Source organism: Corvus cornix, chromosome 8 (genome assembly GCF_000738735.6).
Source record: "Corvus cornix cornix isolate S_Up_H32 chromosome 8, ASM73873v5, whole genome shotgun sequence".
NCBI lineage: Eukaryota > Metazoa > Chordata > Aves > Passeriformes > Corvidae > Corvus > Corvus cornix.
The window spans coordinates 21,363,424-21,390,729 of NC_046338.1; the positions used below are offsets into that span (position 1 = coordinate 21,363,424).

The window sequence follows — 27,306 nt, forward strand, 5'->3', positions numbered from 1 at the left end:
ACTGTTACGTCTTCCTGATAACAAGCCTAATTTTCTTCAGTTTAGTTTTTCCTCACAAATCCTGTTTCCATTTGTTACATTTGTTTCAATGGTTTCTTCATCTTTCAGCTATTTGCAGTCCTAAACTCTTTCTTTCGATCATCTGCTTCAGATTGTCTTGTAGTTTAGAACCAGAGGCTTTTTTTTCTTCTCTAAACCTTCTTCAAATACCCTGATATATGACTTGACCTGAATGTGTTAATCTTCAGATGAGAAAGCACGAAAACCAGGCAATATGCTCTAATACCGTGTTTCTGCAGTCCAATGTAACTCAATATTTTTAGCTCAAGAAATTAGAATATCCTCAGTATTTCAGTAATTACTATGAACTTAGGTATAAAGGCAGCTGTTGATATATTGAGAGTCATAACATAATTGCATTTTATATGTGCACGCAATACTGATGGTTACAAGATGATTCTCATCGGGTTATCTGCAAACTGGGCATACTAATGGCTGTCTAGGATCACATGAATGGGTACAGAACACATTCCTGTAGCATACAGAGATCTGTCCTAATGCAGTTGCCAGAACAGTCCACGCACAATACTATACTAAGGCAGAGCTTACCCTATTAATTTTTTACATAGTACTGCAATTTGCTGTGGAAAACCATCCAGTATGGGCTGTCACCTGGGAGGTGAGAGAGTTCAATTTACAATTCAGAATAAACAAACAACTGAAGATGTTTTTCTTGTTTTTTAATGTAAGATGATGATCACTTTCTGGTTTTTTTAGACCCATTGATTTGTTTATGGATAAATGTATATGAAGAGTATTAGCTGCATATGATATAGCTGTGGGGAGGGGTACCCTAAAGGTGATGTTTAAGAAATTCTAGTGAAGTCCAACAGTAACTTCTTGTTCAGTAACATTAGTTTTTGTTCATTTTGACTGTAGTACAAAAAAAAAATCTCTTTAATGCATTAAAATGTAGGTGACTCCATGGCATGGTAATAATGACAAATGTTTTCTACCCTTCACATTTAGCTGGTTTGATATTTCCTGTTTGGGTGGAGAGGTTTTGTTGGGGTCTTTTTGGAAGGGCTGTTGGTTGGGTTGTTTAAACAATACACTTCCTGATATGTGATACTTGCTATTTAGCTTTCATTTAAATTAACATTGAACTAACTTTTTTCAAACTTTCAGAGTAGGATCTGGAGCATATGAGCAGGTGGTGATAAAACGCTAAACTGGATGTCAAATGAGGAAAACTTGGAACCCTGATGTTGATACTTCTGGTAGTGTTTGCTCTGTTGCAAGAGCTGAGAAAGACAAAATGAACTCAATGTACTCTTTTTCTGAAAAGCAATGGAATGCCTCTTGCTCATAGAGCATCACCTTCTGTGGTATGATGGCAATGTTTAGCTAGGTGTACCTTGTGAGACCACTTGGACCATTTCTGTAAACTCTGATGTTAGTGGAATTACTTAATATCTGTGAAACATCTGTGGAAGCATGATGAAACAAGTCCCATTTCAATGATTTATGTAAGAGATCACTTGTGGTGATGGACTTTGTTCATAATGTCTTTTCTAAAGAAACTTCCCAAAGTTGGTTGTAAAAGAACCTGAAAAAAATAATTACTCAATTTGATCCTACATGTCATTTTATTTTTACAGAAGCTAATTCCTCATATTGAGTCAGTTTTTATCAGGTCAGAATTATGGCCTCCAAAAAACAGGCCAGCTATGTTTTAACATAACCAAAACCTTCTCTTAAGAGTACTGAGCACAACTTCATTGTGAGGTTCAACAAAAGAGGTGAATGTCACATACATTTAAAACAAATCCCCAAAACTAAATAGATCGAAAGCAGCCACTAATCAGTTGTGCTAACTGTAAATTAAGTCTACAGGCTTAAATGCATCAAATGTGACATTTTTTTTGTTCAAGTGATGAAAAAAGTGAGCTTCCACACCAAAACACTAAGGCACAGTAGTGTATTATCAAGAAAGTTGCCTCGATTGTTAAATCTGGAGTTCAGCAGCTGCTCCCACAGAAACTCACTTCAATAATGCATGAACATTGAGATGCAATGGGATGGTACTGTTTACAAACCTAGTCAGTAGTTTACTACCACTTAATGTTTTTTATTGTAGCTTAATCCTTCACAGTCAGTGCTTTGCTTATGTTTTGAATGTGCCTTGCGGGATTGGGGGTGTACAGGGAGATTAAACAATTTACTAAGGAATTTAAGCTTTAAAACTAGGTAAGCATCTCTACTATCATTAATATAACTTGTTAAGAGAAGCACTTTATTGTAGACCTATCTGCACACTGAAAAGGTCTTGGTGTGCAACAGCTTTGCTATTTTCTTTTGCTATCTGTCCACTGTCACATTAGGTCAATGTACTGTATTTAAATTTGCACAAGTAGTCATTTGCCTGACAGGCAAGAGCAAGCTCTTTAAATTTTCATTGAGAATATGAAAGAATCCATTTTTAGAAGGATGTGTTAGGTGTAATTAATTGTAAACTGCAAATGACTTAATTTTTTTTTTACATTTAGTGGTACTGTTTATCAGTTAAAGCCTGGAATAACTAGAAATAGTGTGGCAACTTTTGAAAGCTCAGAATGAGCAAAATTTGAAGCAGAGTGGTGTTTGACACCTTTTTATTGATGTAAAAGTAGGCCATGTTTAATAGGTTAAATTAGGAAAAGCAGACTTGGTTTTCCAGAAATCCATGGCAGAATTATTAAAATTTTATTTGTATTTTTAAGGAAATTTCAGATTTTAAAGCTAGAATACTGTTATTGAATATGATGAATATGAGCTAATTCTCAGTTTTGGTACTTGCATAGTTTTGTTGCTACTGTTAATTATAATCTCTTTGGAGTATCTAATTAGGTAAAAGAATTAATACAAAGATTCTATTTTAGCTGCTCTTAATAGAAGTGTGTGGTATTATCAGTTTCTGTTCTCCATAGGAATTTTAAACAGAAACTACTCAACTGCTGGCATACAACTCTCTCTCACAACATTATAGTCTCCTTTCCTGTTAAATAACTAATTCATACCAAAAGAATGCCATTACAGGCAGAATATGTCAAGAATTTGAATACTTGCTTTCAGTACTCTTTAACATTGCTGTACTTGTTGGCAAATCTATTAAAACCAGTAGTAGTTAAATGGTGGTTTACTTACATTTACTAGGAAAACTACATGTAGTTTGAGGAAAACAGACTTTTAAAAAACACTGTACAGCTACTTATGTAATTCTGAAGGAAATTTCCATAGCCCATTCTATTTTAAGTTAAACAACACAGCTAATTGTCATAGATTAGATAACTTGTTTACTAGAAACAGTATTTTCTTGCCTGAGCAGATCTTTTAAGTAGTAGGGAAGTTGACATAAAAACCCAGCTTTTCATAAAACTGTATCCTAGTAATTTATTCTCCTGACTTGACTTACAACTCTTCATGAAGTGATTATGTAATTGTGCATCATTAAAGTGGAACATAACCTTCACATTTAGGTGTTGTATTTTCTTTTTAGTAAACTCTTATATGAATACTGGAGACTTTCATGTTGTAAACTGTTTGGGATGTGCTGGTGGATTATGGAATTTTTTAACTGTATTTAAATACAAATCTCTCAGACATTCAATAAACTCATGTCTTCAGCTTGGAATAAGTACCTAAACAATTGTCTCTTTTTTTTTTTAAATGCAAAAAATGACAAACTTAATTGGCAGTTTGAATCCATTTCAGTTTCTCTTCCAGTTAAGGATGACTTTTTAAAATGCTTTGCCTTTTTCTGCTTCTGAGTTTTCACACAGTTTCAATGACATCTACATTATCAGGAAAATGTGTCATTTAGATCCCATTCTTTTCCTAATGTAGAAGGAAAATCTTTAATTTGTAACACTGATCAGAAGTATCCTGTTCAGCTATTCTGACCAAAACCAAACAATAGCTATACACCTTATTTCCCTTATATTCAGGATACTGCACTGTTTTCTTGATGGTAGTGTTGGGAGATTTTTCTGGTTGTCTTGTGGAGTTTTGTTCTTGTTAACTTTTTTCCATCTGCTGTATTTGGATTTTACAGTTTTGAACAACAGCTGCACATGAGAACAAAAAATATTTCAGGTACACCAGAGCCAGGTTAGCATTCACAATTACAGCAGTTCTTAAATTTTTTATTTTTTTTCCAAAGACAGAACAAAGATGCCAGTTTCCTATTTCAATTCAGCTGGAACAACATTTGGTTTTCATCAAGGCTATATACTCATCTTGAAAAAGGCATCTATAGATTTCATAGAAATTAAGAAAAAACTTGCCCTAAACCTGTCTCACTCACATTACTCAGCACAACACAGTAGATGACAAAACAAACTATACTTGATAGCTACAATAAGGCAATAGAAAGCAAACAGAAATACTTCATTTTCTTCATGAGAACTAATTATTTCCTTTTAGCCCTTGATACTCTACTTGAAACCCCTATGAGTGACTGTTACCTTTGTCAGAAGCACTCACCTGCACTCAATGAGAGGTGCTGACAGATAAATACTGCTGCTGGAAGGTTAGAAAAGATTGTGTGGTCTAGTTACAATAGAGAACACACCATTTGACAGCTTCTAAAAGAACCACTTTCTTTACTTTAACTGAACTTTGTATGAGGAATCTGTGATCTAATCATCTTCATCTTCACATTCAATATTGACCATCACAGCAGAACCATCACTGCTCAGTGTGACCTTGCCAGCAATAAGCTTGCATAACTTCTCAAAGGTACCACAAAGTCGATTCACTTTGGGAAAAGAAAAGATTGTTGCAAGGGGTATGTAAACCTCATTTCCACTGACAAATGGTTCCATGTTTTTTTCAACAACCAGTTTTCCAAGATAGTCTGAAAAACAGTCCACTGAAGGTTGGAATTTGGATTTTCTCTCAGGATCGTTACCGTACTCCTCATGTTTTGACATTAAACGGTGCTTAATGATTTGAGCTGTGAAAATAACTTCACTGATCACTGCATTCTGCAAGTACTTCTCATCTTTGAGACTTGGGTACACTGCTTTGAAGACCTTTACAATGTACAAGAATACATAAAATATTTATCACTATCACAAGCTCAGATTTTACCATTTGCTGTCCAAAAAAGCTTCCAAAATGCGAATACAGTTTTTTATTCAATCCTATTTTGCTTATTAAACATTTCCACTTTACAGAAAAACTAGGCAATATGAGCTTGTTTTCTGTATTACAACTACACTGGCAGTTAAAGGAACTTTAAAAAAACACCCCAAAACCCAACAGGCTATACCTGCAAGCTACACTTGTAGATCAGGAGAGGTGTAAAGCCCTGCAATTCTTTACTTATTTTTAATAATTCTCTTACTGCTCACATTACTCATTATGAGGTTCTGGGGACAGTGCCATAGTGATGGAGATTCTAAACTACTTCTGAACTGTCATCTGGAAACCAAAACTATAGCATGTCATTTATTGTTTTCAGAGTAAAACATTAAATATGCTCTCACAGCTGTAGGGAATGCTAAAAATAAATTATGACATTGAAATCTCTGAACTCGTAGTGTGTTCTACACTGAGCTCTACTCCAAAGCAGTTAAGGAAACTAAACAGGCACTCTCATTCCCACCAGTTTACTATGAAGTGCTTTATACCAACATGCTACCAATGAAGTTCCACTGTCTATAATTATTTCTTAGTTTCCAATTACATTTTGAAATGTTGATTTATTCCTATAAATTAGTTACATAATAAAAATTTGATAAGAAACAAACATTAACACTCTTATTGAAACTCAAAGGATACCCATGTCAAAACTGTCTCCAAATGACCCTGTAACAGGAGATAATGAAAGCAATTTCTAATACATGTCCTAGATGTATTTTCAAGTTTGTTGAGCATTAAAGAGCACTTCATGATTCTACTAATGGCAGTAGATGACATGTGACATTTCACATGCACAGATATTTCAAATACAGAAATTATAAATGTTTTTATAGCTTGGAAACCATAAAAAATAACACCATAACACTACTATGTTTTAGTTCAGGTCACAAGTCATTTGAAGATACTTACATATTTTTACACAAAGAACTGAAATACTAGAGTATGTTCACTGAAACAAGTAATTTAAGGCCTCATAAAATTGAAAAAACTCCAACAGTATTACTTACTTTTGCATCATTACTTCATGTCAACTCTGAAAAAAGTTTGATTTATACCACATGGCATTTAGTTAGAAATGCTTTTTATTTTTTATGTATCTGAAAAATCTGTATCATTGCCAACAGGCACATAATAAGTAAAATTAATGACTAGAGGAAAAACAGCTGGCAGAAAGGAAAAATTTCATTCTAAGGATAGGAGTATCTTAAGATAAGAATGGTTATCCATATTGTCATTTGGCAAATACCCTGAAAGTTTAAGGCCTTTGTACAACTGGAAACACAAAGAATGAGACTCTCTTGTTCTGGTGAAAATTGGAGCTAGGACTGGATAGTAGCAGTAGCCCATGCTAATAACACCTCACAGGCAGTCATAGACAACTTTACTCTTTATTCATATCTCTAAAGGAAGAAAATCATACTTACTGTTTCGTAAATTACTTCAGTGGGCTTCTCAGACTGAAGAGATTCACCAGTTTGAGGATATTTTCTAATAAACACACCTATTTGGGTACAAAACCCAGCCTTCTCCATTCCTGTTGGTGGGTGCCCTACACCAGTAAACTCCACAGAGTAATCATAGCATCTAGCAGTCGCTAGAGCCCTAAAAAAGACAAATTATTCCAATTACCTGAAATATTCATCTTTCTATGTGATAAAGATGCATTCTTAAGGAGAAGCAAGACTCCAAGGCTGTGAAGGCTTGAACATAATTTCTCTTAACTCCCATGCCTGAAGATAAGCACTGTCAAAGCTTGCTGTATCAGAGCTGTAAGATGCCTACCATAGTCTGAATCATTTAGTATCAGTAATTTAGCCATCAAAACACTACTGTTTCTTCTAAAATATGTGCACAGAATGTTAATGCCCACAGTTGCTGAGTCACCAACTTGAAAGTCAGCTAAAAACTACCAATTTTCAAGAATAAAATTATTTGAGAAGAACACATTAAAAATATACACACCCCTAAACCACAAGGGACCAGTTAATAGAGAAAGTGTGGTCTGTTGTAAATATATAAAGACTAAAATCTACCTAATCAAGGTTACAACACTGTACATAACATCTAAATGAAAACTATCTTGTAGTACATCAGCCAGTGTAAACAAAGGGATGGGGCAGGGAATCAAAACTGCACCACCTACCTGCATCATTCTCCATGAAAAAGAAGAACACTAAATTAACATCTCTTGTGTCTTAGAGAGTACTGTAATATTTTTATTTCACAACACAAAGGCTTTCTCAAGTTTACAGCTCAAACCACCCCCCCCATTTCTTCAGTGATATCAATACTTTTAATTCACATCTATCTAAAAGCAAAATCTAAATATACTTAAAGTGAAAGAAATAGTCACTAACGTATTCTAAAGTAGCCAATAACAGGCAGGCTTTAGTATCATTATGTAGGGAAAAATATATGCTTCCAGCTTTGCAAAACTATTTATTCAAAAATCACTGGATACTTTAAAGTGTATGGCAGAAACAACATAGTTTAATGGGAAAAACTTCCAAGATAGATACGCAAGAGTTGGCTACTGAGGTATGGCATTCTTTACTGTACCATCTATTTTCTTCCACAAATGCTTGACAGTTGACTGTTACCACAAAATCCCACTCCCTCTTTATTTTATATTTATTACATTACTGATATTAAGGGTAAGATAGATCTCATATAATCCTCTGTCATGTGCATATGATTTGCATTAAATCCTTCACTGGGCCATTATTCATTAAACTATCCTAACATGTGTTCAACATGCCCCACTACTGTGATTATTTAATAAATCTGCTTGCATACTCTGAGTGCTTTGATTACACACCATACATAGCAAGCACATTTCTTGGATTTCACGAAGAATTTCTATAGCAAGGTATTACTCAAAAAGGTTAATTGATACCTTCCTTACACTTCAACTGTGTTAATTGTAATAAAGATATATAAAAAGTAAGTAAAAGTTTTAAATTTTTTTTGCAGAGCAGTTACAGTAAAAGCCAACTTCACCACCACCATAAAACACAAAAACCAAAGAAAATGCTTAACTACTCTCAACAGCAAAAAAAACCACCAAATCAGGAGGTGACACTTCACTTGACAGCAAACCACGTAAGTGAACCAGTCGGAAAATGCACAGCCATTCATTTCTTGCACTACTGGACACCCAGAGCTGTCAGAACATGATATTCAGTACCTTACCAGCTTTGAAATTGTGCTTGGTTCCACTCAAATTTGTGGTCTGGATGCCTGTATAATATCACTCCTGGAAGCAAAGGGTTAAATTCAGAATTTGGAGTACTGATCACAACTATGCTTGGAGCCATGAAACCAAACACCACTTCAGGAAACTTCTTCAGCTCTGGTTCTTCCAGGTGTTCTATTCTGGAAAGAGTAAGTTGATGTCTGTGTTTAAAAACATAATACTGTAATCCTAACAACCAGTCAAAAAAACCCCAAACCTCTATCTGTAACTTGTAATTTTACACCTGGCTCAGTAATATAAGCACTGGCACTGTGGCGAAGTGGCAGCACAGAGGTTTTTGTCTGAGCAAATCTCCTCTTGCGTTTTGTATCCTCTTCCCACCATAAGCACTATTTGAATTGCTTAGCATGGTAATTTAAACACAAGTTAGAAGATGCCCCTCTTCTACTTTATACTTTTCTAATTCTACTCTTCTGCTTGAAAGGTTTGATCGAGCATGTTTGGAGCATGGACAAAATTCCAAACTGAATTCTAATGGACTTAAAAAACTATTTTGTATTGTCCTAATACTCACAGTTCAATACACGTCACCAAGTCAAAACCAAGCATGCAAGGATCTTTATGGGCAACTGAACCATGATGCAAGGTAATAGTTAGGGATCTTTCAGATGGTTGCAAATAATCAACAGGAAGAGGAGACAATGTATGCCTACAAAAGTATTAAAAATATGATGTTACAGAAAGGACCTTAAGACAAGATAAATGCTGCATGCAAATAAACTAGCTAACACCCCGCACAGATACCTCATAAATCTCAAAAAGCTAACGACTTTACATGGATATAAAAACCAATATGCAATACAAACAGTTTTTGTAACTACATACAATAGGACAGAAGGAGCAGAAGTTAATCCAGAAGCTGTCCTTTGTGTTTACAAAAATTTCCATTATACTCTCAAGTCACTTGGAAAGCCACTTGTAAATTCTACTAATAGCTCAATTCCAGACACACAGTATTATCTGGTTTAGACAAGCAAGCTTTGCAGGGTTTTCAGGGGGAGTTTTAGACAAGCATACTACATATTTTTTCCAAGTAAAATGCACTGAGAAACCAAAGTACCTGCGCAAATTTCATTCTCAAATACTGCACTACACAAAGCACACAATAAATATTAAATATAAAAGGTTACTTCTCTTCATTCTTGAAAAAGAGCAAGAGATAACATCAGCATCTAGATCCTACATATTCACTGAAATTGTATTAACCTGCTTTCAAGAAACCCTATGTTCATCCATCAGACCAATGCTTCAAAGATCACATAAACCTCTCATTTTAGAGGCTTCTAAACCAGACACCACACACTGAGCTAAACTTCCTATTTCAAAACAATAAACAAGTCCCCACCATTGTGACTAAAAGTTACATATACATTTCAAAGATCAAAACTGATCTTTCTGAAGACAATAATGTCAGTATAAGCATAAGCAGATATTCCCAACACCATGTATTAGTGCCTTTACAAACAGTGTTATTTCTCAGATGTGCACACCCTGAGGGCCTCTCCATGACCCAGACCTTTGGCTACATTAGGTGATGTTACGGGCACCTGCAGCCCAGGAGTCCCCAGGCACAGATCCAACGACAGCTCTTAATTTGCCAAGCTGCTATTTCTGCAATTACTCTAATTTTGAAAGCCTCTACAAGAAATGCTGCAACATGCCACTTGCATTTGGTTTGCATGGCAAGGTAGGCAGGGGGCTATAGGAGAGGCTTCTCTGAGGGGAAGCCCATTCTGGAGCAGGCTCCTGGCAGGAACCTCTGGAAAAAAGGAGCCCACACTGGAGCAGCTTGGCTGGCAGGACTTGTGACCCAGTAGGGTACCCATGCTGGAGCAGCCTGCTCCTGAAGGACTGCACCCTGTGGAAAGGAACCCAGGCTGGAGCAGGTCCCTTTTATGAAGACCTGCAGCCCATGGGAAGGACTCATGCTGGAGAAGTTCATGGAAGACTGTATCCCCCCCATTCTGGACCACATTCTGCAGCAGAGGAAGGACTCCTCTCCCTGAGGAGGAAGCAGCAGCAGAAATAACATGTAATGAACTGACTGTAATCCCCATTCCTCATCTCTCTGCAACACTGCAGGAGAGGAGCTAGGGAATAGGCAATAAAGTTAAACCCATGAAGGAGTGAGGGGTAGGGGGAAGGTGTTTTTAAAATTTCCTTTACTTCTTATCCTCCTACTCTGATTTTGATAATAAACTCAACTAATTTCCCCAAGTCAAATCTGGTTTGCTCATGATGGTAACTGGTGAATGATCTTTCCCTGTCCTTTAACTCATGAACCTTTTGTTATATTTTCTCTCCCTGTCCAGCTAAGGAAGGGAGTGAGCTCCTGGCTGCCAACCAGGGACAACCCACCACACCACTAGGTCAAGACAAACACAAACCTCAAAACAATCAGAGAGCTTACATTTTCTCTTTCATTACATTTGCACAGATATCTAACCCAGCTAACACTTCAATGCAACTGCAGAATTTCAGCATCCGGAGAAGGCTGCAATCAGCACATCCTAAATCTGCCACCTGTAAATTCAATATTAAACAATTTATAAATGCTATGTATTTCTCAGTAATTTCAGAGACTTTCATAAAATTAAAATTCCATACTTATGTCAAAATAACTTTTTAATGATAAAGCATTTCACAATCATAACTAAAATTTACAGCTGCAATCAAGCAGGATAGATGCAGACTTGAGAATTCTTTTAAAAAAATGTATATGAGGATCCTGCGAGATTTTAAAAAAATAATTAACCTTTTGTTACTACAGCTATAAACACGTACATGTAGGGCATCCCACTGACTCTAGAGAACGTCTTTCATGTGAGTAACAATAAGGTATGATTTTGAGTATCAAAGCTGCAGCAATTTTCACATTCACCATTGCTTTTCACTGTGCTGTTCTCCCTCCAAAACACTGAGAACAGGCTCACCAGCATCCAAGCTAGCAAAGAATCAGCATAAAACAAGGTTACAGGCTCAGTCTAATGTTTAAGTGGGGAACTCTGGGGACATTCAGACCATGAAGTCAAATAATAGATATTCTTTCCTGTAAGCCAAAAAGATAGTTGAGTATGTAAACCAACCCCCACTGCTCCTTCTCAGGCTCAGTCAAGGCTGAAGCACTCTGCTGCTCTCCATGTGAAAATCCTGAGTTGTTTCTATCCAGCTTATCTACCCTCTGTGCAAACAGAAAGTTCACCCTCCCACCCCTTCCACATCCTAAATCAGAAAATTCAAACCTTTAAAGACAGATGCAACACTGGTAAATACATTCCATCTGAAAGCAGATTACAGTGCCACGACCTCATAGATTAGATTAGATTTTTATTAGCTACTAGAAGTATGATTACGTAAGTAATGCAGGTGCATCAGTTTCTTGCATGCCCCTTAAAATATTAACATCAGTTTAAGGATTAAACACTGCACACTTGAGAAGATCTTTTGCAGAAGGAAGTGGGGAGGACACATTAAAAGAGAGCAAACACTACAGAATGTTGCTTAAATAATTTAACTTTTCTCAGTGAGCAGTGAAACAAGAGTTCTGATATTTTAGTGGGGACACACATGACAACACAGGTGGAGGGCCACAAGACCTTAAGAAAGTGGAGATGAGTTAGTCTCACATAATCCCACACTCCCAATGTCACTTCTCATCTGAGACTATGTATGCAAATGATGAGGTAAACCAGGCTACACAGAACTAACAGCTCTGGAAAGCAAAACCCAACTATGCGGAAAGCAGCTTGAACCAAATTCTGCATAATTAAATTAAAACCAGAATGCCCACTACATTAAAAAACTAAGTCTAAGGCATTTCTCTTGTTTAAATAGTCTCCTCTTTCACACCAAGTAACATTAATTTTATGTACCCCTGAAAAACAACATATCACAAGGTGTCTGCTAAGACCATTTGGTTTTAACAGCTCCTCCACTACTGTTGTTTGGTAATTAAGTCAACAGGTTATTTACGCGTTTTGTCTTCCTGAGATACCAAGTGTCAACGTACTTTCAAATTTATAACCTACAGAGACAAAACATACCAACCTTCTTAGGTTTGTATTTCTCCACTAAATCTTTAACGAACTGGTGCCGTTGTTTGTACAAAGGAGGTTTAAATTTAATAATTTGTGTAAACTCTTCTTGAAAGTTCTTATCCATAATATTTTGGTAACTCTAAAATAAAAAGTGAACTCCTATTTTCTGAAGCACTTCATAACATATCCAATTACAGAGTTTGCCGTTTTCATTGGTGCTTGAGTCCCAGTTAAAGCAGGGTAGACCTGATCTGAGTTCTATTCAGAGAATGACAAAAACATTGGGATTAGCACGATTAGACTGTTCTTTCCATGTATAGTTATATAAATAACCTTATGTAAACAACTATAGATCATATACAAATCTAAAAAAGCAAATTTCATAATCTGTCACTCTCCATCCAGCACACCTGGACAGAGACTACAACCAAAGCATCTGGGCCAAGTCTGCACACAACGTGATTGCTCTACAAGGTCTTTCACACGTAAATAAAAGCATGTACTTGTGTACATATACGCACAAAAGCCGGCTCGGTGTTCAGGGCAGTCCCCCGCCGCCTCAGGAGCTAAGCGGGCCTGCTGGGCTCCCCTCAGCAGTGCCCACGTGAGGGGCCACCCGCGGCACCCACGGCCTGACCCCCTCCGGCTCCTGGCCCCCGACAGCCACTGCCTCCCGACCCAGCCACCGCCACCGCCACCGCCACCCCCATCCTCATCCTCATCCCCATCCCCATCCCCATCACCACCCCTTCCCGAGGCTCCCCCGCTCTGTCCCCTCCACCTTCTCTCCCACGCTGAGCTCCCGCCTGGCACAAGCGGCCGCCCCGACGGAAGTGCGGCAGCTCCGGGGCGCGCTGGGAGCTCTTATTGACAGCCCTCAGGGCGGGGGGATGTTGCCTAAAGCACCTCTGTGCGAGACGATAAATCAGTGTTAGCGACCGTCCGAGGGCCCACCTGTTGTACCGGTCCCTACCCGTGGCAGCCCCCCTCAGTGTAATTACAAGGTAATTGGCGGCGGCGAGCGGTGTCCCGACTTTTTTACACTAAACCTCAAAAATCTTGCCACTCCTCATGCTACTCGCTTTGCGGTGCTGCTGTGTTTGAAGCCGTATTTGCTACGCCCCAGAGGGGAAACGCGCTATTGTGCTGGTTGCAATACGCAGTGAACTAGCCCTGTTTGGGGGAGTGAGGTAGATAGCACAAAAATCCAAAATCGATGTCGATCGGTTTCAGTAAGTCTTTTCCACACTGGGGCACATTTGTCTCTCAAAGAGCAGGCAGCTGCATGGCTGCACGGTGAAAGGAGAAAGGAAAGCGTGGCTCTAAATGTCCCATTTCTTCTGTTAACAGCATGTAAAGCGTTTACTTATCACAGGGCAGGGCTGTCACTAATCAAGATAGTGTATAGTGTAGGCCTGGGACCTAGAAGGAGGCAGGACTCTGGTGGTAGCGAGGATAAAGATTTGTTAGATAAATTAGACCATAATTCAATGCCCTTTATGATTTCAGAACATACTAGAAATGTATATGACAACTCTTGGGTAACATTTTAAGTTTCGTGGCCTAGACAGACCACACGTAGCTCAGAGCAGGTCAGCTGTGCTGTTCACCCAATAGTTAAGACAGGAAACATATGTAGGTGTGCTTGCAAACTGGGAATCCAAGTGGTTCTTTCAGATATCTGAAGTTATTGCATTGTTTGAACTTCTTTGGTTTTCAGGATTTGGAATACAATAGTAGTTACCTTTTCTTTGTATTCATTTTGGTTTATGAGTGCTAGAAGTAGGGAGCTGTCTGTACGACTTTACAATTATTTTTCTTCTGTTAGAACAGCAAATCACCAAAACCAGTATGTGCAAGTTTGGCAGCCTGAGAGTAGCTACTTCAATCAGTTGGGATTATAAATGGGCAATTTGTAATATTAGCAATCTTTACTTGTACAGAAAATTTACTTTGAAGTATATTTAACATCTCCTCAATTATTTTTGTAGGATTTCTCCCCATTAAGATTTACAGACCTGCATAACCCAGTCTGGCCATGCACGGTACCTATGTTTGTACAGGAAATAATTCCCATTAAATATCTCTGACTAGTCTAGCAATTTGATTTTTACTTTTTAATTAGGTTGCTTTTTAGAAAAGAAAATGCACTGTAATTGAAATAAGGGTATGAATACCTTGTGCAAGAAAAAAAGACAGGTTGAATGCTCTTTTTTTAATATCTCAGTTACCCTTTTTGGCTGTTGAGTAATACTTTAACCCTGAACCATCACTATGTCTCAACTAGACGATTTTATAAGCCCTGCACAGTGGTTTTTACCTCAGAGAGATATACTAAAGTTTATTAATAGAAGTCTTCCACTTACCGGCTTACAATGCTATGGATTCTGGTATCCTGTGAAATTCTACTTGCAATTCATTGTAACGGATTCTTAAGAACAAAAAAAAGTACAGAAAAGAACAGTAGTAAAGTTTACAGTAAAATTCAATTAATAACACATTGTAAATTCACATTATGTCCTAATAGTTCATAAGAATTCACCCTGAAATGTACCACTGTAAGTGAGACCTTCAGAATTATCAGCTGTTATAATTCTGCACTATGAACAATATAATCACAGAGAAATCTTTTTTGATTGTTCCATATCAGGTGATGACATTGGATTGGAGAGCCAATCTTTGGAAGACTGGCAACATGAAAGAGATGGTGAGCACTATTCGTTCGCAATTTTAAGCTGGACAATCTGCTTTGACTCAAGGGTGTCTGACCTACTTGCTTAAAAAAGTATTGAAAAATTCTTCTGATTTTTCCCCATTAAATCAAATACATTTAAAAAATTATTTTCTCACTGAAAATAAGTTTCTTTGATTTAGTCTAGTTGTGGTTAAAGTTTTGGGGTTTTTGGTTTTTATTTTCCCTTTATGCAGTGGTACATCTACTTAACAGTCTCAAGACATCATAGAATAATTTATGTTGGAAGGGACCTTTAGAGGTTACCTAGTGCATCCCCTACTTAAAGGAGGTCCAAATCAATGAGGTTACTTCAAAACTTCAGTTTAAATGTAATTTTCACATTACAGTCTGTAATTTCAAACTGAATATTCAAATCGTGTTAGTTCAATGTGCCACAAATTAAGCAGGTTTTCTTTAGAGAAGCCTGTTACTTTTGTACCATACACAGAGCAGCAAATGATTTGACTATACTGGAATAAACGCACCTCACTGTATAAAGTCATGAATCAAGAAATCTTAAACTGCTGACACTTAATTCCTTCAGTAACTGGGATGAGAAAGACAAATGTATGCAATTCCAGTACTTTCCCCATAAAGTTGCTGTGCATATAATTAAATCTGATAGCAAAAGAAACCTAATGCAGCACTGCTGCCAGGAGACACTAGTCCATATTGACATTTGACAGAAATATACATACAGCAATACTGCTTAATCTATAATTCCAGAGCTAACCACCAGTGCTTTCAACTCAAATTCAGAGGATGTTTAGTGACTGAAGTACTAGTATTTTTTCTCCTCTGCTTCAACTAACACATTTGGTCCATTTGAAAAAATTCAGAATTCGTATGTTTGAATGAAAAATGAAGCTGCTCTTACACATAATTCACCATCCTCTTACTCTTTTATAATTATATATCATTCCTTGCAGTTTGCAAGTGAAAATCACCTCATTTTGAGATTCTTGGGTTTGGTTCTTGGTTTGGTTTTGTTTTTCTTTTTGTCTGTACTCTATATAAAAACCAGCTGGGATGCCTGAGGGAAGGAAATCTAATTTGGAGCAAATGGATTTATAGGTTGAAACTGTATGAGGTTTCAGCATCACCACCAAAGAGTAAAAAAAGTATAAAAACATTATCTTATAGAGAGTAAAAAATACTGAGGTTTGGAACATACTGGCTAAGTATTCCAACAAGAAAACATAAATGCATGAAAACACAATTGGGTAATATAAACTGCAACAGAAGTATGGGCTGTCTTGAAGTGGTTATACAATATAAATTAAGGATGTGCTCTAAACAACAATAACAAAACCACTCATGTTCAAAGAAAGGTTACTACTCCAGCTAACTGCCTCCAGAACAAGATCACTGTTACAAAGACACTTTCTTAGAACTAGTTTTTGTGTTTCATTCTCTGATTTGATATGAGATTGTTAAATGGGTATTTACTGCATCAATATGGTAGAGCCATGTAAGTAATGAAGATTTTGGGAACGTCTTTGGAAATCAGCCAAGATAGGAAGAGGAGGCCAAAAGGAGACTAGTGGTTATTCCTAGAAAAGAGGAGTGAAAAGCCTTGATAGCAGAGCAGGCAGCTTAGAGAAATCGTTACATGCCAGGGCCCTGATAAGAACACTTTTCTGCAACAGTACAAGCTCTAATGTACTTGAAGGGCCAGGGTAATGAAAATAAACTGTCTCTCAAGGTTTCAATGTGTAATGAAGAGTGAAGGTATTTTAATGTTACTTCCAAGAGTATTTATCTCCTCTTTTCTAAATTAAAAATCTAGCATAGCTTTAGCACATAGAGATGCTCTTCCCATGGATGATTTCATACCACCTTCTCCCTGTACCTGTTTCCTGATGCGCTGAGCAATGGGGAGCCTTTCTCTGAATATACTTTGCCACATTATGCCCAGCTTGCAGTCATTTCACTGGACTTCCAGTTTATTTTTGCATGGTCATTTGATGTTTAGAGTATTTTGGCAATTCTTCTCAATCATGCATTGTCTCCCTTTTGTACTTTAGGTTTAAAGACTGACACCAAAGTATGTAACTAGTTGTATTGAGTTTGGGGTTTTTTGGTTTTGCAGGCAAAACTGGAGGATTTTCTCTTTTGTTAGTAATTATATGTAGGCAGTGATTCTCTCTTAGCTGTTTAACCTAAGTCTGCTTGTTCCAAGTCTGTATGTAGTATTATGAGTTTCAGAAAGAGCTGTTGATCTGGAATTGAGCAGCAGGGGACAGTTACTGTTTGCTGGGTGTCCGACAGGGTTCTCAGAAGCTGCTCAGCCAGGTCCTGGCCAGGGGAGTGGGCCTCGTACCCAGCATTAGTGTTAAGTGAACAGGCTGGGCCGTGCCCTGGCCATCATTGCCCCCCTAGGCTCCTGCACACTGAATGTGTCCAACATTTCTTCCTTTCCCCTTCCCTAGTAGGGAAGCTGTGGATGCCCCATCCCTTCAAGGCCAAGTTGGATGGGGCTCAGAGCAGCCTGGTCTAGTGGAAGGTGTCCCTGGCCATGGCAAGGGGCGTTGGAACTAGATGGTCTTCAAGGTCCCCTTCCAACCCAAGTCATTCTATTATTTCTTTGCTTCTCCACTGCTGTGGAGGCAGAAGTGGCCAGCACCAGCTGTGCCGCGGCCTCATTCCCAACGACAAGGGACCGAAGGGACCAGTCTCCAACTTTGCTAAATCGGTGGCTCAGTCTACTGAACTCCGTGTAACGGTGCCAGCAGCTGTCCCCGTTCGGGCCACAGAGACCCCTCACTCTCCCTGGCGGTGATGTCCCGCCTGCCGGGCCCGCGGGCTGCCGTGAGGCGAGGGCGGGAAGTGCCACGGCAAACGGCCGGGGTGTCAGCGGGAGGAGCCGCGGGGAGGGGCCGCGCCAAGGCTCCGGAGCACGCCCGCCTTTCCCCGCCGCTCCCCGCGGGTCGGTGACGCGGCCCCGGAAGGCGCCGCCGTCACTTCCCCGGCCGCCATCTTGTCGGGGCTGAGGCAGCGCCCGCCGGCCCCGCTCCGTGTGCGCGGCCCGCCTGCCCCGAGCGCCGACCCGCCATGGCCAACAACAGCCCCGCGGTGGCGAACTGCCAGGGGCAGCAGGCGGTCCAGCATCCGCCCGGCGCCGTCCCGCCCGTGCAGCAGCCGCTGCAGAGCGGGGGCCCCAAGCCGGCGGCCTCGGGCAAGCAGGGCAACGTGCTGCCGCTGTGGGGCAACGAAAAGACCATGAACCTAAACCCCATGATCCTTACCAACATCCTCTCGTCGCCCTACTTCAAGGTGCAGCTCTACGAGCTCAAGACCTACCACGAAGTGGTGGACGAGATCTATTTCAAGGTGAGCCCGCGGGCCGCGCTGGCGCCGGGCCCGGTTTGGTTGCGGCCCGCGCCTTTTCGCCCCTTATCTTGCGGTGAGGTATGGGAGTAAATATCGGTTGTGTTGCTTACCTGGGGGTATCCAAGGCTCTGCCTTCTCTGCCTCCCCAAAGAGGCGTGTTCCGCCGTCGGATTTGGAATTGCGGAGCTGTAAATTAGGTTTGAAGAGGGCAGCGTGAGCCGGGGCGGTGGGGGCGAAATGGCCGTCTAAGGGCTGCGCCTTCAGCCGGAGAGAGCGGGGAGGGCGCAGGTCTGCTGGCGCTGCCAGAGAGACCAGCCCTCCTCGCAGCATGGAGCTGCCAGGACGCCGTGTAACCACACAGAAGGGATGGTGGTGACCGTAGGTGTCTGCGTGTGGCTTTCATTCGCAGTTCCAGGTTAGGATTCCCTCCTCCATAACTCAGCTTACAACTTAACGAGTTCCTTTTAATGCTTCTCTTGGCGTTAGGTAGGATGTGATGGGGAGATGAATGGTCTGTACCAGGGCACCTATGTCTCGGTTCTTGTTTTGTTAGCAGGATTGAATCAGTTTTGCACCGAGGCTTCCATCAAGCCACTCTCCCAGGTAGAGGTATGCATAATTAATGCTAATCGACGCAGCCACTTTCTTTGTTCTGATAACGAGACCAAAATTTAGAGAATTCAAGCTTAGATAATTCAGTTAGTCACCTGTGCTTTGGTCGCTATTGGCATATTTTTTCAGGTGAATTCATTTTGCTCGATAATGTTACTGTGTCAGCTGGTGGGTTTCAGTATATTTGAAATAAATTTTTAAAAAAGCAAAGGTAGCCTTTTTGTCTCATTTATCCAAGCCAAATCAAGTTACTTAAGGTGCTATAATTGTGGAAAATAACTCCACCACAGTGTGTTGAGATTTTTGGCAGTTTGAGTTTACTTATGCTACTGTTTTTCCACTTAATGATAGCGTTTCTCTGCCTGTGCTCTGTCATTTGGAGCTGTTTCTTTATTTCTCCTAATACTTACTGTAGCATATATTGTCGACAGCATTTTTCCAGTGAGAGACTTACGACTATCTGAATGGAAAGTGGCAGAGTTTACTTATGCAACTGATTTTTAGAGCTGAAAAAATTATAAAAGAAACATATTTTCAGAAAATTCGAGATCTTACTCTATTTTTAAAGTGAACCCCTTCAGATGCACTAAAAACTATTTTATGTGATTTGTCATCTTTTTACTGATGGAGCTCAGCAGCAGTAGGTCAAATAGTTCATTTGCATGTCTTACTGTTTCATTCCCAAAGTGGTTTTGTCTTGAATTTGGGAAGAATTTTGACATGGCATTAAAAATCTGCATATTGATCTGATTTGTTTCCTGAACTTGACAGTTACTGACTCAAAACTGCATGCTAAATAAAGAGAAAACTCAGTCCCTTACTCACTCATGAGTAATGGCTGTGAGGGAGAAGATAACCTGATGGTTAAGCTGCTTCATTGATATTAAGAAGATTTGAATTCTCTTCATGTTTTAAGATTGCTGAATAATTGCTGTGGGGTTTTTTGTTAGCTGTTTGGTTTTTTTTTTAATGAGTGTGATACCCATCATAGCAGCTGTATTTTCAAGTGTATTTGTCTGTCTTTGAGAAACAAGTGGCTCTTCTAGAAAATTTTAGAGTGCTAGGGGCTGGATTATCAGGAAAGGTGATTGTAAGTCACACAGGCAGCTAGTGATAAGGACCATCTTTGAAGATGTGGACTGTGTCCAGATATTTGAATTAATTCACTTGTAATTCTGGGCTCCTGTTTCAGTTCTGTGTCTGCAAAGTGCAGGACTTCCTCTTTCTTTATCCCTGACCCTAACACCATGTGCATGTCTTCAGCTTCATTTCGTCTGTGTATTTCCAACAAGTTAAGCATGCACAGCAGTCTTTGTGGGATCAAAACTTTAAATATGCCTTTTTAAAATGAATATTGTTTTCAGCGTTTTGTTATTTGCTTGTATTAATTGATACCTGTCAAAACCAGCATGTTCAGATTGACTGCAACTAGTTTTAAAAGTCGAAGACTAGAATTTTGTGGTAGTGTTATACTCGATTTTTTGACTAAAAAATACTTTTCCTTTCCTTTGAGAGGCAATACTATATAACCAGAAGGTTATGCAATATTATTTATTTAGTATTTGTCAACTTCTCATGGTAATAGTACAGGAAGTCATAGTGGATTTTGAATTCTACAGTATTGGCATCTCTCATATTTCCTGTTTGGCAAAGACAGCAACTATAAAAAACGCAAACAAAGTTCAGTAACTTCTGCTTTTAGTGTATATCTGATGTCATGTGATTGTGTACATAATTGGTTTTATTTAATGTATTGTTAAAGAATCTTAATTTGTGAAGTGCTGTATAATGTGAACTCTTATTCCCAATCCAGTGTAGCACCACTGTATCCTTTTTTGTCTTTTACATACATTTTAAGTTGATTTGTTTAGGAAATATACTTGTTTATTGAGCCAGATATTGCTTCTCTGAATTTCAGAATTTCAAACGTATGATAGGCAGTTAGGTGGTTCTGAGCTTGTTTATGACTCGTTATTGTCAAGTTTTAGGAATGGTGTTGATTAACTGTGTTTGTGCACTCATCCCTAAATGTATCTCACAAGATTTGACTTGGGCAAATTTTACTTGTTTGTACTTAGGAATCATTTTATCTAAGAATGACTTTTAGACTGCAGTCTAAAAGAAAAAAACATTGACTTTATGTTAAAATACTACCCTTGATAAACATTTTTCTTTTGTCCTAATAGCAAGTGATAAAGAAGAGAAATATCTAGCTAAGTTCACTTCAGAAATGAGACTTAGGAATGAGTGTATATTTTGACTTCTGTAGCTGTCATCAGCAGTTATCACTAAACTTGTAAGGAGGTGGTTTAAATAAAGGCAGTTGTTTAATCACCCAAGGAAATAGTAATGATGGGGTTTAGTCATAAAGCATTTGAAAGTATGTGGAATATAGAATAAGCATGGATGTTTCCTTTGGGGTTACGGGATTTGTTTTAAATCTCATTCAAGATTTTGGCTGTAATTTCTTAATGTGGTAATTTAAAAAGCCAAGTGCTTTGCTTTAATGACAAAGCAGACTTGATCTTGAATTTGCTAGAAGACAGTCTTTTAAGATTGGTTTAGGATATCCACTGTTAAATCAGGCTTTTATAGGCACCTAAACGTTATGGAGATTGTAACTGTACTTTTCTTTCTTTCCTTCTGTCCTCCACCTCACCCTTTCAGGTTACCCATGTTGAACCATGGGAAAAGGGCAGCAGAAAAACAGCAGGCCAGACAGGGATGTGTGGAGGGGTAAGTAGAAGTACGTGCCTTCTTAAATTTTTCTGTCTGGTAAATAACTTTCCCAAGCATAGATAAAATATGCTTGTATGTTGGCTCAGCCTCTAGATGTAAAATATTATTACAAAGAGTAGATATATTCTTCTTGCTTCCAAAGCTGTGGATGTAAGTAGTATTACTTTTTTCACATAGCTTTGTTTGTCGGTTTAGATTTTATCCTGTGTTAGTTCTTATATTCTTTTGTAGGTTCGGGATAATGTCTTTATGACTTTCTACATCCTCACCTAACTTTCTGCTTTTGAAAGGTGCGTGGTGTTGGAACTGGAGGAATTGTGTCTACTGCCTTTTGTCTACTCTACAAATTATTTACACTGAAGCTCACTCGTAAGCAAGTGATGGGCCTTATCACTCATACAGACTCCCCATATATTAGGGCTCTTGGATTTATGTATATTAGGTAAGTATCAATATCATCAACTAAAGACTGATCTGGTATGCAGAAAGCTGTATTAAAATTTTACATTGTTTTTGTGCTTAAAGGTACACACAGCCACCTACAGATCTATGGGACTGGTTTGAATCCTTTCTTGATGATGAAGAGGTATGTCGGCGAGGGTAATAATTTGTTTTCTTTTGTTTCTTTTCACGTTACTACTTTAGGTTTAAACGTTTCTTGATAGGGTTTTCTGTAGTTTGAATGTTACAATGGTATGTTCTTGTCTACATTATGTACATTAATTAGTGCAGGAAACAGGTTTGAGCTGGAACCTGGGTTATTTCTCTTAGATTTCAAAGATCTAACAGATTTTTTTCATTGGTTAAGATGTTACTGTGTCAGATTTACAAAGCCATGTGGAACAAGTATACTGAATCAGAGTGCAGACAGCAGGCTGTGTGAATGTGTCTTCTCGGTGTTTTTTAAAATCATAGTTACTTTTAGGTAAGGTGTAGTAAGTCATGAAAGTGCTAAATTTATATTATCTGTTTATTACTGGGATGGGGGAATTGATGCTTACATGAAAGAGTGGGAACTATACGGTGGAAACCAACATTCACGTTGGAAAGTACTGCCAAAAAGCTCTATGGTTAGTCTTCATGTCCTGGGATAACTAACTAAACCCAGGATTTCTTCAGAGGAGAAACAAAAAGCCTGATTACTGCATAAGGTGGCATTATTTCTGGAGCCTTAATGTCTTTGTTAATGGGGCAGATAAGGAGATGTGGGTTGCTAACCAAAGAAGTTCAGTAAAGAGGCTATGTTATTATGCAGTCTGATAGGAGAATACCTTTAGGATCCTAGTCCTGATTCACTGTTTGGAGAAACAGTAGAGAGCTGGTGGGTGAGGTTTTTTGGGCTATGAAGTTGAATACACAGTCTGCTACATACTGCTGCAATTTGTATTTATTGAGCAGGAAGGATCACTTTGCCATCTTCACTGTGACTGTAGGCATCTATTTGAAGAAATTTCAAATGTTGTAGTTGTAAATGATGTCCAAATACTGGTATTAAAAATAGTGTTAATTATACCTGTATCTGACTGCAATGCAGTATATTTATTTTAAACAGCTTCTTTCATGCTAAGTATCAAAAACACTGTGCAAAGGAAGCAGCTGGTAATTTCAGGTAAACCTGTGCTATAGTAGATTTTTAATAAAAATGAAACCAAATTTGACTCTTGCTTGAATCACTGTAATGTCCCCAGGTGGGGTTAACTAATATGAACTCTCCTCTGTAACATTGGACTGTATTTTGTGAGAAGGATTGGGGTGGCTTCATACACAGGGTCCCACAAAGTCAATTCTAGGGACAGTAAAGCAGTCACAAGTACAATGCATTATGCAGGTCCTAACTGGTTCATTATTCTAAGCTCTTTTTTTAGTTCATACATTTCAGTTCTTGCAGATACTGGTTATCAAGATGTGTTTATTTCTTGTTGTTTAAAATCTCCCAATATATTTTTGGAATTAGTGTTTCTTTCCTGGCTGCTATAAGTAGCTTTGCCTTATGTAGAAAAACTGCTTGGGGCTGCTTAAGTTTCTTACCAGTCCTGGTCAAGCTCAATAGGATGAAGCAAATTTTTATATATGGAACTATTTAAACCTACAGGATTTTTTTTTTCCCTCCAGTTCTTAAATATGTGGAAGCAGTTCATCTTTTGTCATGCTGCTATGAAAACCTTCCCAGGATACAGAGTTACTTTTCAAAATGCTTCTTATGTTTATTTTGTTTAACTGTACGTACTCTCCAGGTGCTACGTTTAACTCCTCTTTTTCTTCTTTAGATCTCTGCAGCGATTATATTTGGAAAAACTGTATATCTGAACACTTAAATGTGTGTGAGTGCAAGCAGTTTTACGTTCAGATTTTCTCTTCCTGTTTAGATAACAAATCTCACTTTCCTTGTGTGCTTGCACTATAGGTTTGGGACTGACAATAGCTGACTAACATGTCCTGAGCTGTGAGAGGGCATAGCAAGAAGGCCTTCATGCGGTAATGACCCTTTTCAGAGACAATGGTCATCATGGATTATGCGTTTCCAATTATTTGTTCATTTATTTATTTTTTTACATATTTCTAAATTAGAAACCTCACTGCTTCATGGCAGTTGGTTTGCTATTGCTTCCAATTCTGTTAGGATGCCATTTTGTACTAGAGGTTTTTCTGTGATCATTTTTAGATAGGCAATGATGTAGTTCATAAATGATTTAGGCCACAGGGTTGGGTATGATGGTACACAGTTGTACATCCACAAAATGGAGTATTAAATGTAGTTTCAGAGGACTTCTCAACTTTGTGGCATTTAAATACAATGCAAGATCATACCATATAACCAGACTGTGTAAGGGGATTTTGCGTTAATCTCTTCATCGACAGTCCCTTACCATCCAGATGGCTGCAGGATTAGTATGTGCCTGCATGCATATATATTAAGTCCCATTCCCTATCGTTAACATTCTGCCAAATCCAAAGGGTGCAGAGTTTGAATTTTTCTAAGGAAATGTACTAGAATATGAGACAAGTAAACTTTCATAATCATGAGACTTCAATAGGACAGTAATGTAGCAGCATTTTTTTTTTTTTTAAATCAGTAAAGAGTATTTTTGACCATCAGGATATTTTTTGCTTGTATTTTGCAGGACCTGGATGTCAAGGCAGGTGGGGGTTGCGTTATGACCATAGGGGAGATGCTTCGTTCCTTCCTCACTAAGCTTGAATGGTTTTCCACGTTGTTTCCAAGAATTCCTGTGCCAGTCCAGAAAGCCATTGACCAGCAAATTAAAAGCAGACCTAGAAAAATCAAGAAAGATGGCAAGGAGGGGATGGAAGAAATAGACCGGCATGCAGAACGTAGACGTTCAAGGTCATACAACCATTATTTTAAAAATGAATGTTAAAAGTTTGATACTGAACTACTTATTACCAGCAACATGTTGTCTTTTCACTGAGATAGGTTTTAAGGCAACAGTTTATGGATGCTAGTGGATTAAAATAATCAGATGATATTTGGTATTCAAGATTAAATACAGGCTGTGTATGTAAAGTATAAATTGGAAAGGAAAGAGGGTCTCTTAACTTTTGAAGGAGGTGTTTCACATAGAATATCTTCTATTTTAAAAGGTCTCCTAGACCAAGATCGATCAGTCCCAGGAGGTCTCCCAGAAGATCGAGAAGCAGAAGTCACCATCGGGAAGGCCATGGATCATCTAGTTTTGATAGAGAACTAGAAAGAGAAAGAGAACGGCAGAGATTAGAACGCGAAGCAAAGGAGAGAGAAAAAGAAAGGCGGAGATCTCGAAGTACTGATCGCTCACTAGAACGGAGGCGAAGCAGAAGCAGGGACAGATACAGAAGCCGGAGTCGAAGTCGTGACAGGAAAGGAGATAGAAGAGACAGGGATAGGGAGCGAGAGAAAGAAAATGAACGGAGTCGGAAAAAAGAGAGAGATTATGATAAGGAAAGAGGTAGTGAGAGGGAAAGAGATCGCTCTAGAGAAAGGTCAAAAGAAAGGAAAAGTAAGGGTGACACAGAGGAGAGAAGACACAAGGATGACAAAGATGAGAAGAAACACCGTGACGACAAGAGGGATTCCAAGAAAGAGAGAAAGCATAGTAGAAGTCGAAGCCGGGAAAGAAAGCATAGGAGTAGGAGCCGAAGCAGGAACACAGGTAAGCGCAGCAGAAGCAGAAGCAAAGAAAAATCAAGTAAACATAAAAATGAAAATAAGGAGAAGTCAAATAAACGAAGTAGAAGTAGAAGCAGAGGAAGAACAGATAGTGTTGAGAAGTCCAGAAAACGAGATCAGAGTCCCAGCAAAGAAAAATCTAGGAAGCGTAGCAGAAGCAAAGAACGTTCCCACAAACATGATCACAGTGATAGCAAGGACCATTCTGACAAACATGATCGTCGAAGGAGCCAAAGTACAGAACGAGAGAGCCAAGAAAAGCAACAGAAAAACAAAGATGAGACTCTGTGAATTCTTTCAGAAGTGGATCACATTGAATCCTATAAATGTTTGATTAAATCCTGCTTATTTTTTCTTAAAGTTGAGATTGTGCAGTAGTTGATGAGCACTCTTCTCCAACCTCCCTCTAGGCTGCAGATTGTCATTTCCTATTTTGGGTAGGGAAGTGCCTTTGTAAACCCATTCAATGCATTGACGGTTTCAAACCATTTGTTTAGTTTAATTTGTAATGCAGAGATTGTTCTTGCATTTTTATTGTTCAGATGTTTCTGAAATGTACAGTCTGTACATATGTCCTGAAAATGTTTTAATTCCTTTGGCATGGTTGCCATGTTGGTTAAATTTGTATGAGGCAATAAACTGCCACTAATTATACTTTCCTTTTGTAGACGTGGAATTATGGTTTGTATCCTGAAGTTAGCATGGCTGTGCTTTCCATAATAGTATGGCTTTTAGGGATGGATCTGGAATGTGTATTATAGCTGAGATATTTATGTGTGTACGATGTACATTGAGGGCTGCAGATTTAGAACTAACATTTATGTCCACTGTACCTGCTGTTTTGTCCAAAGCTTTTAAAATGTATTATGTTGATCACCAGTGGTGTTAAATTGAGTGGACTTTCAGATATAGTGGTTTTGATGCAAGGATTTAGATTGTGTTGGGGCTTGTTTAGTAATTCTGTAGAAAGGCTACCTCAAGCGGACACTGTAAAGGTTGACGGATGAGTACCGTAGCCATCTATGCATTTTATTTGTTTGAAAAAAAATCCATGTAAGCTTTTTTTTTTTTTTAAAAAACACAGTTTATCCATTTGTGGTCCTTTAATGTTTTTAATCAGCAGCTGCACACTGTCCTTTATGATAATCCTGGGCTAATAAAGGCATTTAAGATGGGAAGAGGGAGGTAGGAAGAAGAAAAATATTACAAAGGATTTAAGTTTCAAGCTTCCAAAGCATTT

At 38.6% G+C, this 27,306-nt stretch overlaps 3 protein-coding genes across 7 annotated transcripts in view; 2 read left to right on the forward strand and 1 right to left on the reverse strand.

Annotated features, from left to right (window-relative positions):
* Window positions 1-3,685, forward strand: part of FAM102B (family with sequence similarity 102 member B) — a 24,093-nt gene extending 20,408 nt beyond the window's left edge. The window contains exon 11 of the mRNA XM_010409244.4: window positions 1,189-3,685. Within this exon, the coding sequence (XP_010407546.1) occupies window positions 1,189-1,231 (43 nt within the window). The 3' untranslated portion in view covers window positions 1,232-3,685. The remainder of the gene's footprint in view (window positions 1-1,188) is intronic.
* Window positions 3,489-18,895, reverse strand: HENMT1 (HEN methyltransferase 1). Of its 4 annotated transcripts, XM_039555860.1 has the most exons (9): window positions 18,658-18,895; window positions 16,664-16,767; window positions 14,847-14,911; window positions 12,491-12,738; window positions 10,854-10,966; window positions 8,958-9,092; window positions 8,380-8,562; window positions 6,612-6,789; window positions 3,489-5,075 (listed from the first exon to the last, which is right to left on the reverse strand). In XM_039555860.1, exons 4-9 carry the CDS (start codon window positions 12,602-12,604, stop codon window positions 4,680-4,682), a joined length of 1,119 nt encoding a protein of 372 aa, XP_039411794.1. In that variant the 5' UTR covers window positions 12,605-12,738; window positions 14,847-14,911; window positions 16,664-16,767; window positions 18,658-18,895; the 3' UTR covers window positions 3,489-4,679. The 4 variants fall into 4 exon arrangements, with proteins under 4 accessions (XP_039411794.1, XP_019147035.1, XP_019147037.1 ...); XM_019291490.3 differs by lacking the exon at window positions 16,664-16,767; XM_019291492.3 differs by lacking the exons at window positions 8,958-9,092; window positions 16,664-16,767.
* Window positions 18,178-26,725, forward strand: PRPF38B (pre-mRNA processing factor 38B). 2 transcript variants are annotated; one of them, XM_010409502.3, is made up of 6 exons: window positions 18,178-18,547; window positions 21,827-21,895; window positions 22,189-22,340; window positions 22,424-22,484; window positions 25,021-25,244; window positions 25,502-26,725. In XM_010409502.3, exons 1-6 carry the CDS (start codon window positions 18,269-18,271, stop codon window positions 26,355-26,357), a joined length of 1,641 nt encoding a protein of 546 aa, XP_010407804.2. In that variant the 5' UTR covers window positions 18,178-18,268; the 3' UTR covers window positions 26,358-26,725. The 2 variants fall into 2 exon arrangements, with proteins under 2 accessions (XP_010407804.2, XP_039411793.1); XM_039555859.1 differs by lacking the exon at window positions 18,178-18,547 and adding an exon at window positions 18,971-19,156.
* The last annotated feature ends 581 nt before the right edge of the window (window positions 26,726-27,306 follow it).

Coding starts and splice junctions, on each gene's coding strand:
- HENMT1 (XM_019291490.3), bottom strand. CDS start 12,604: ATGGATAAGAACTTTCAAGAAGAGTTTACACAAATTATTAAATTTAAA. Junction 6,790..8,379: donor CAAGCACAATTTCAAAGCTG/GTAAGGTACTGA, acceptor TGTCTTTTTTAG/GGCTCTAGCGACTGCTAGAT. Junction 5,076..6,611: donor CTGAAGTAATTTACGAAACA/GTAAGTATGATT, acceptor TACATTGTAAAG/GTCTTCAAAGCAGTGTACCC.
- PRPF38B (XM_010409502.3), top strand. CDS start 18,269: ATGGCCAACAACAGCCCCGCGGTGGCGAACTGCCAGGGGCAGCAGGCG. Junction 21,896..22,188: donor AGACAGGGATGTGTGGAGGG/GTAAGTAGAAGT, acceptor TGCTTTTGAAAG/GTGCGTGGTGTTGGAACTGG. Junction 22,341..22,423: donor CTTGGATTTATGTATATTAG/GTAAGTATCAAT, acceptor TTGTGCTTAAAG/GTACACACAGCCACCTACAG.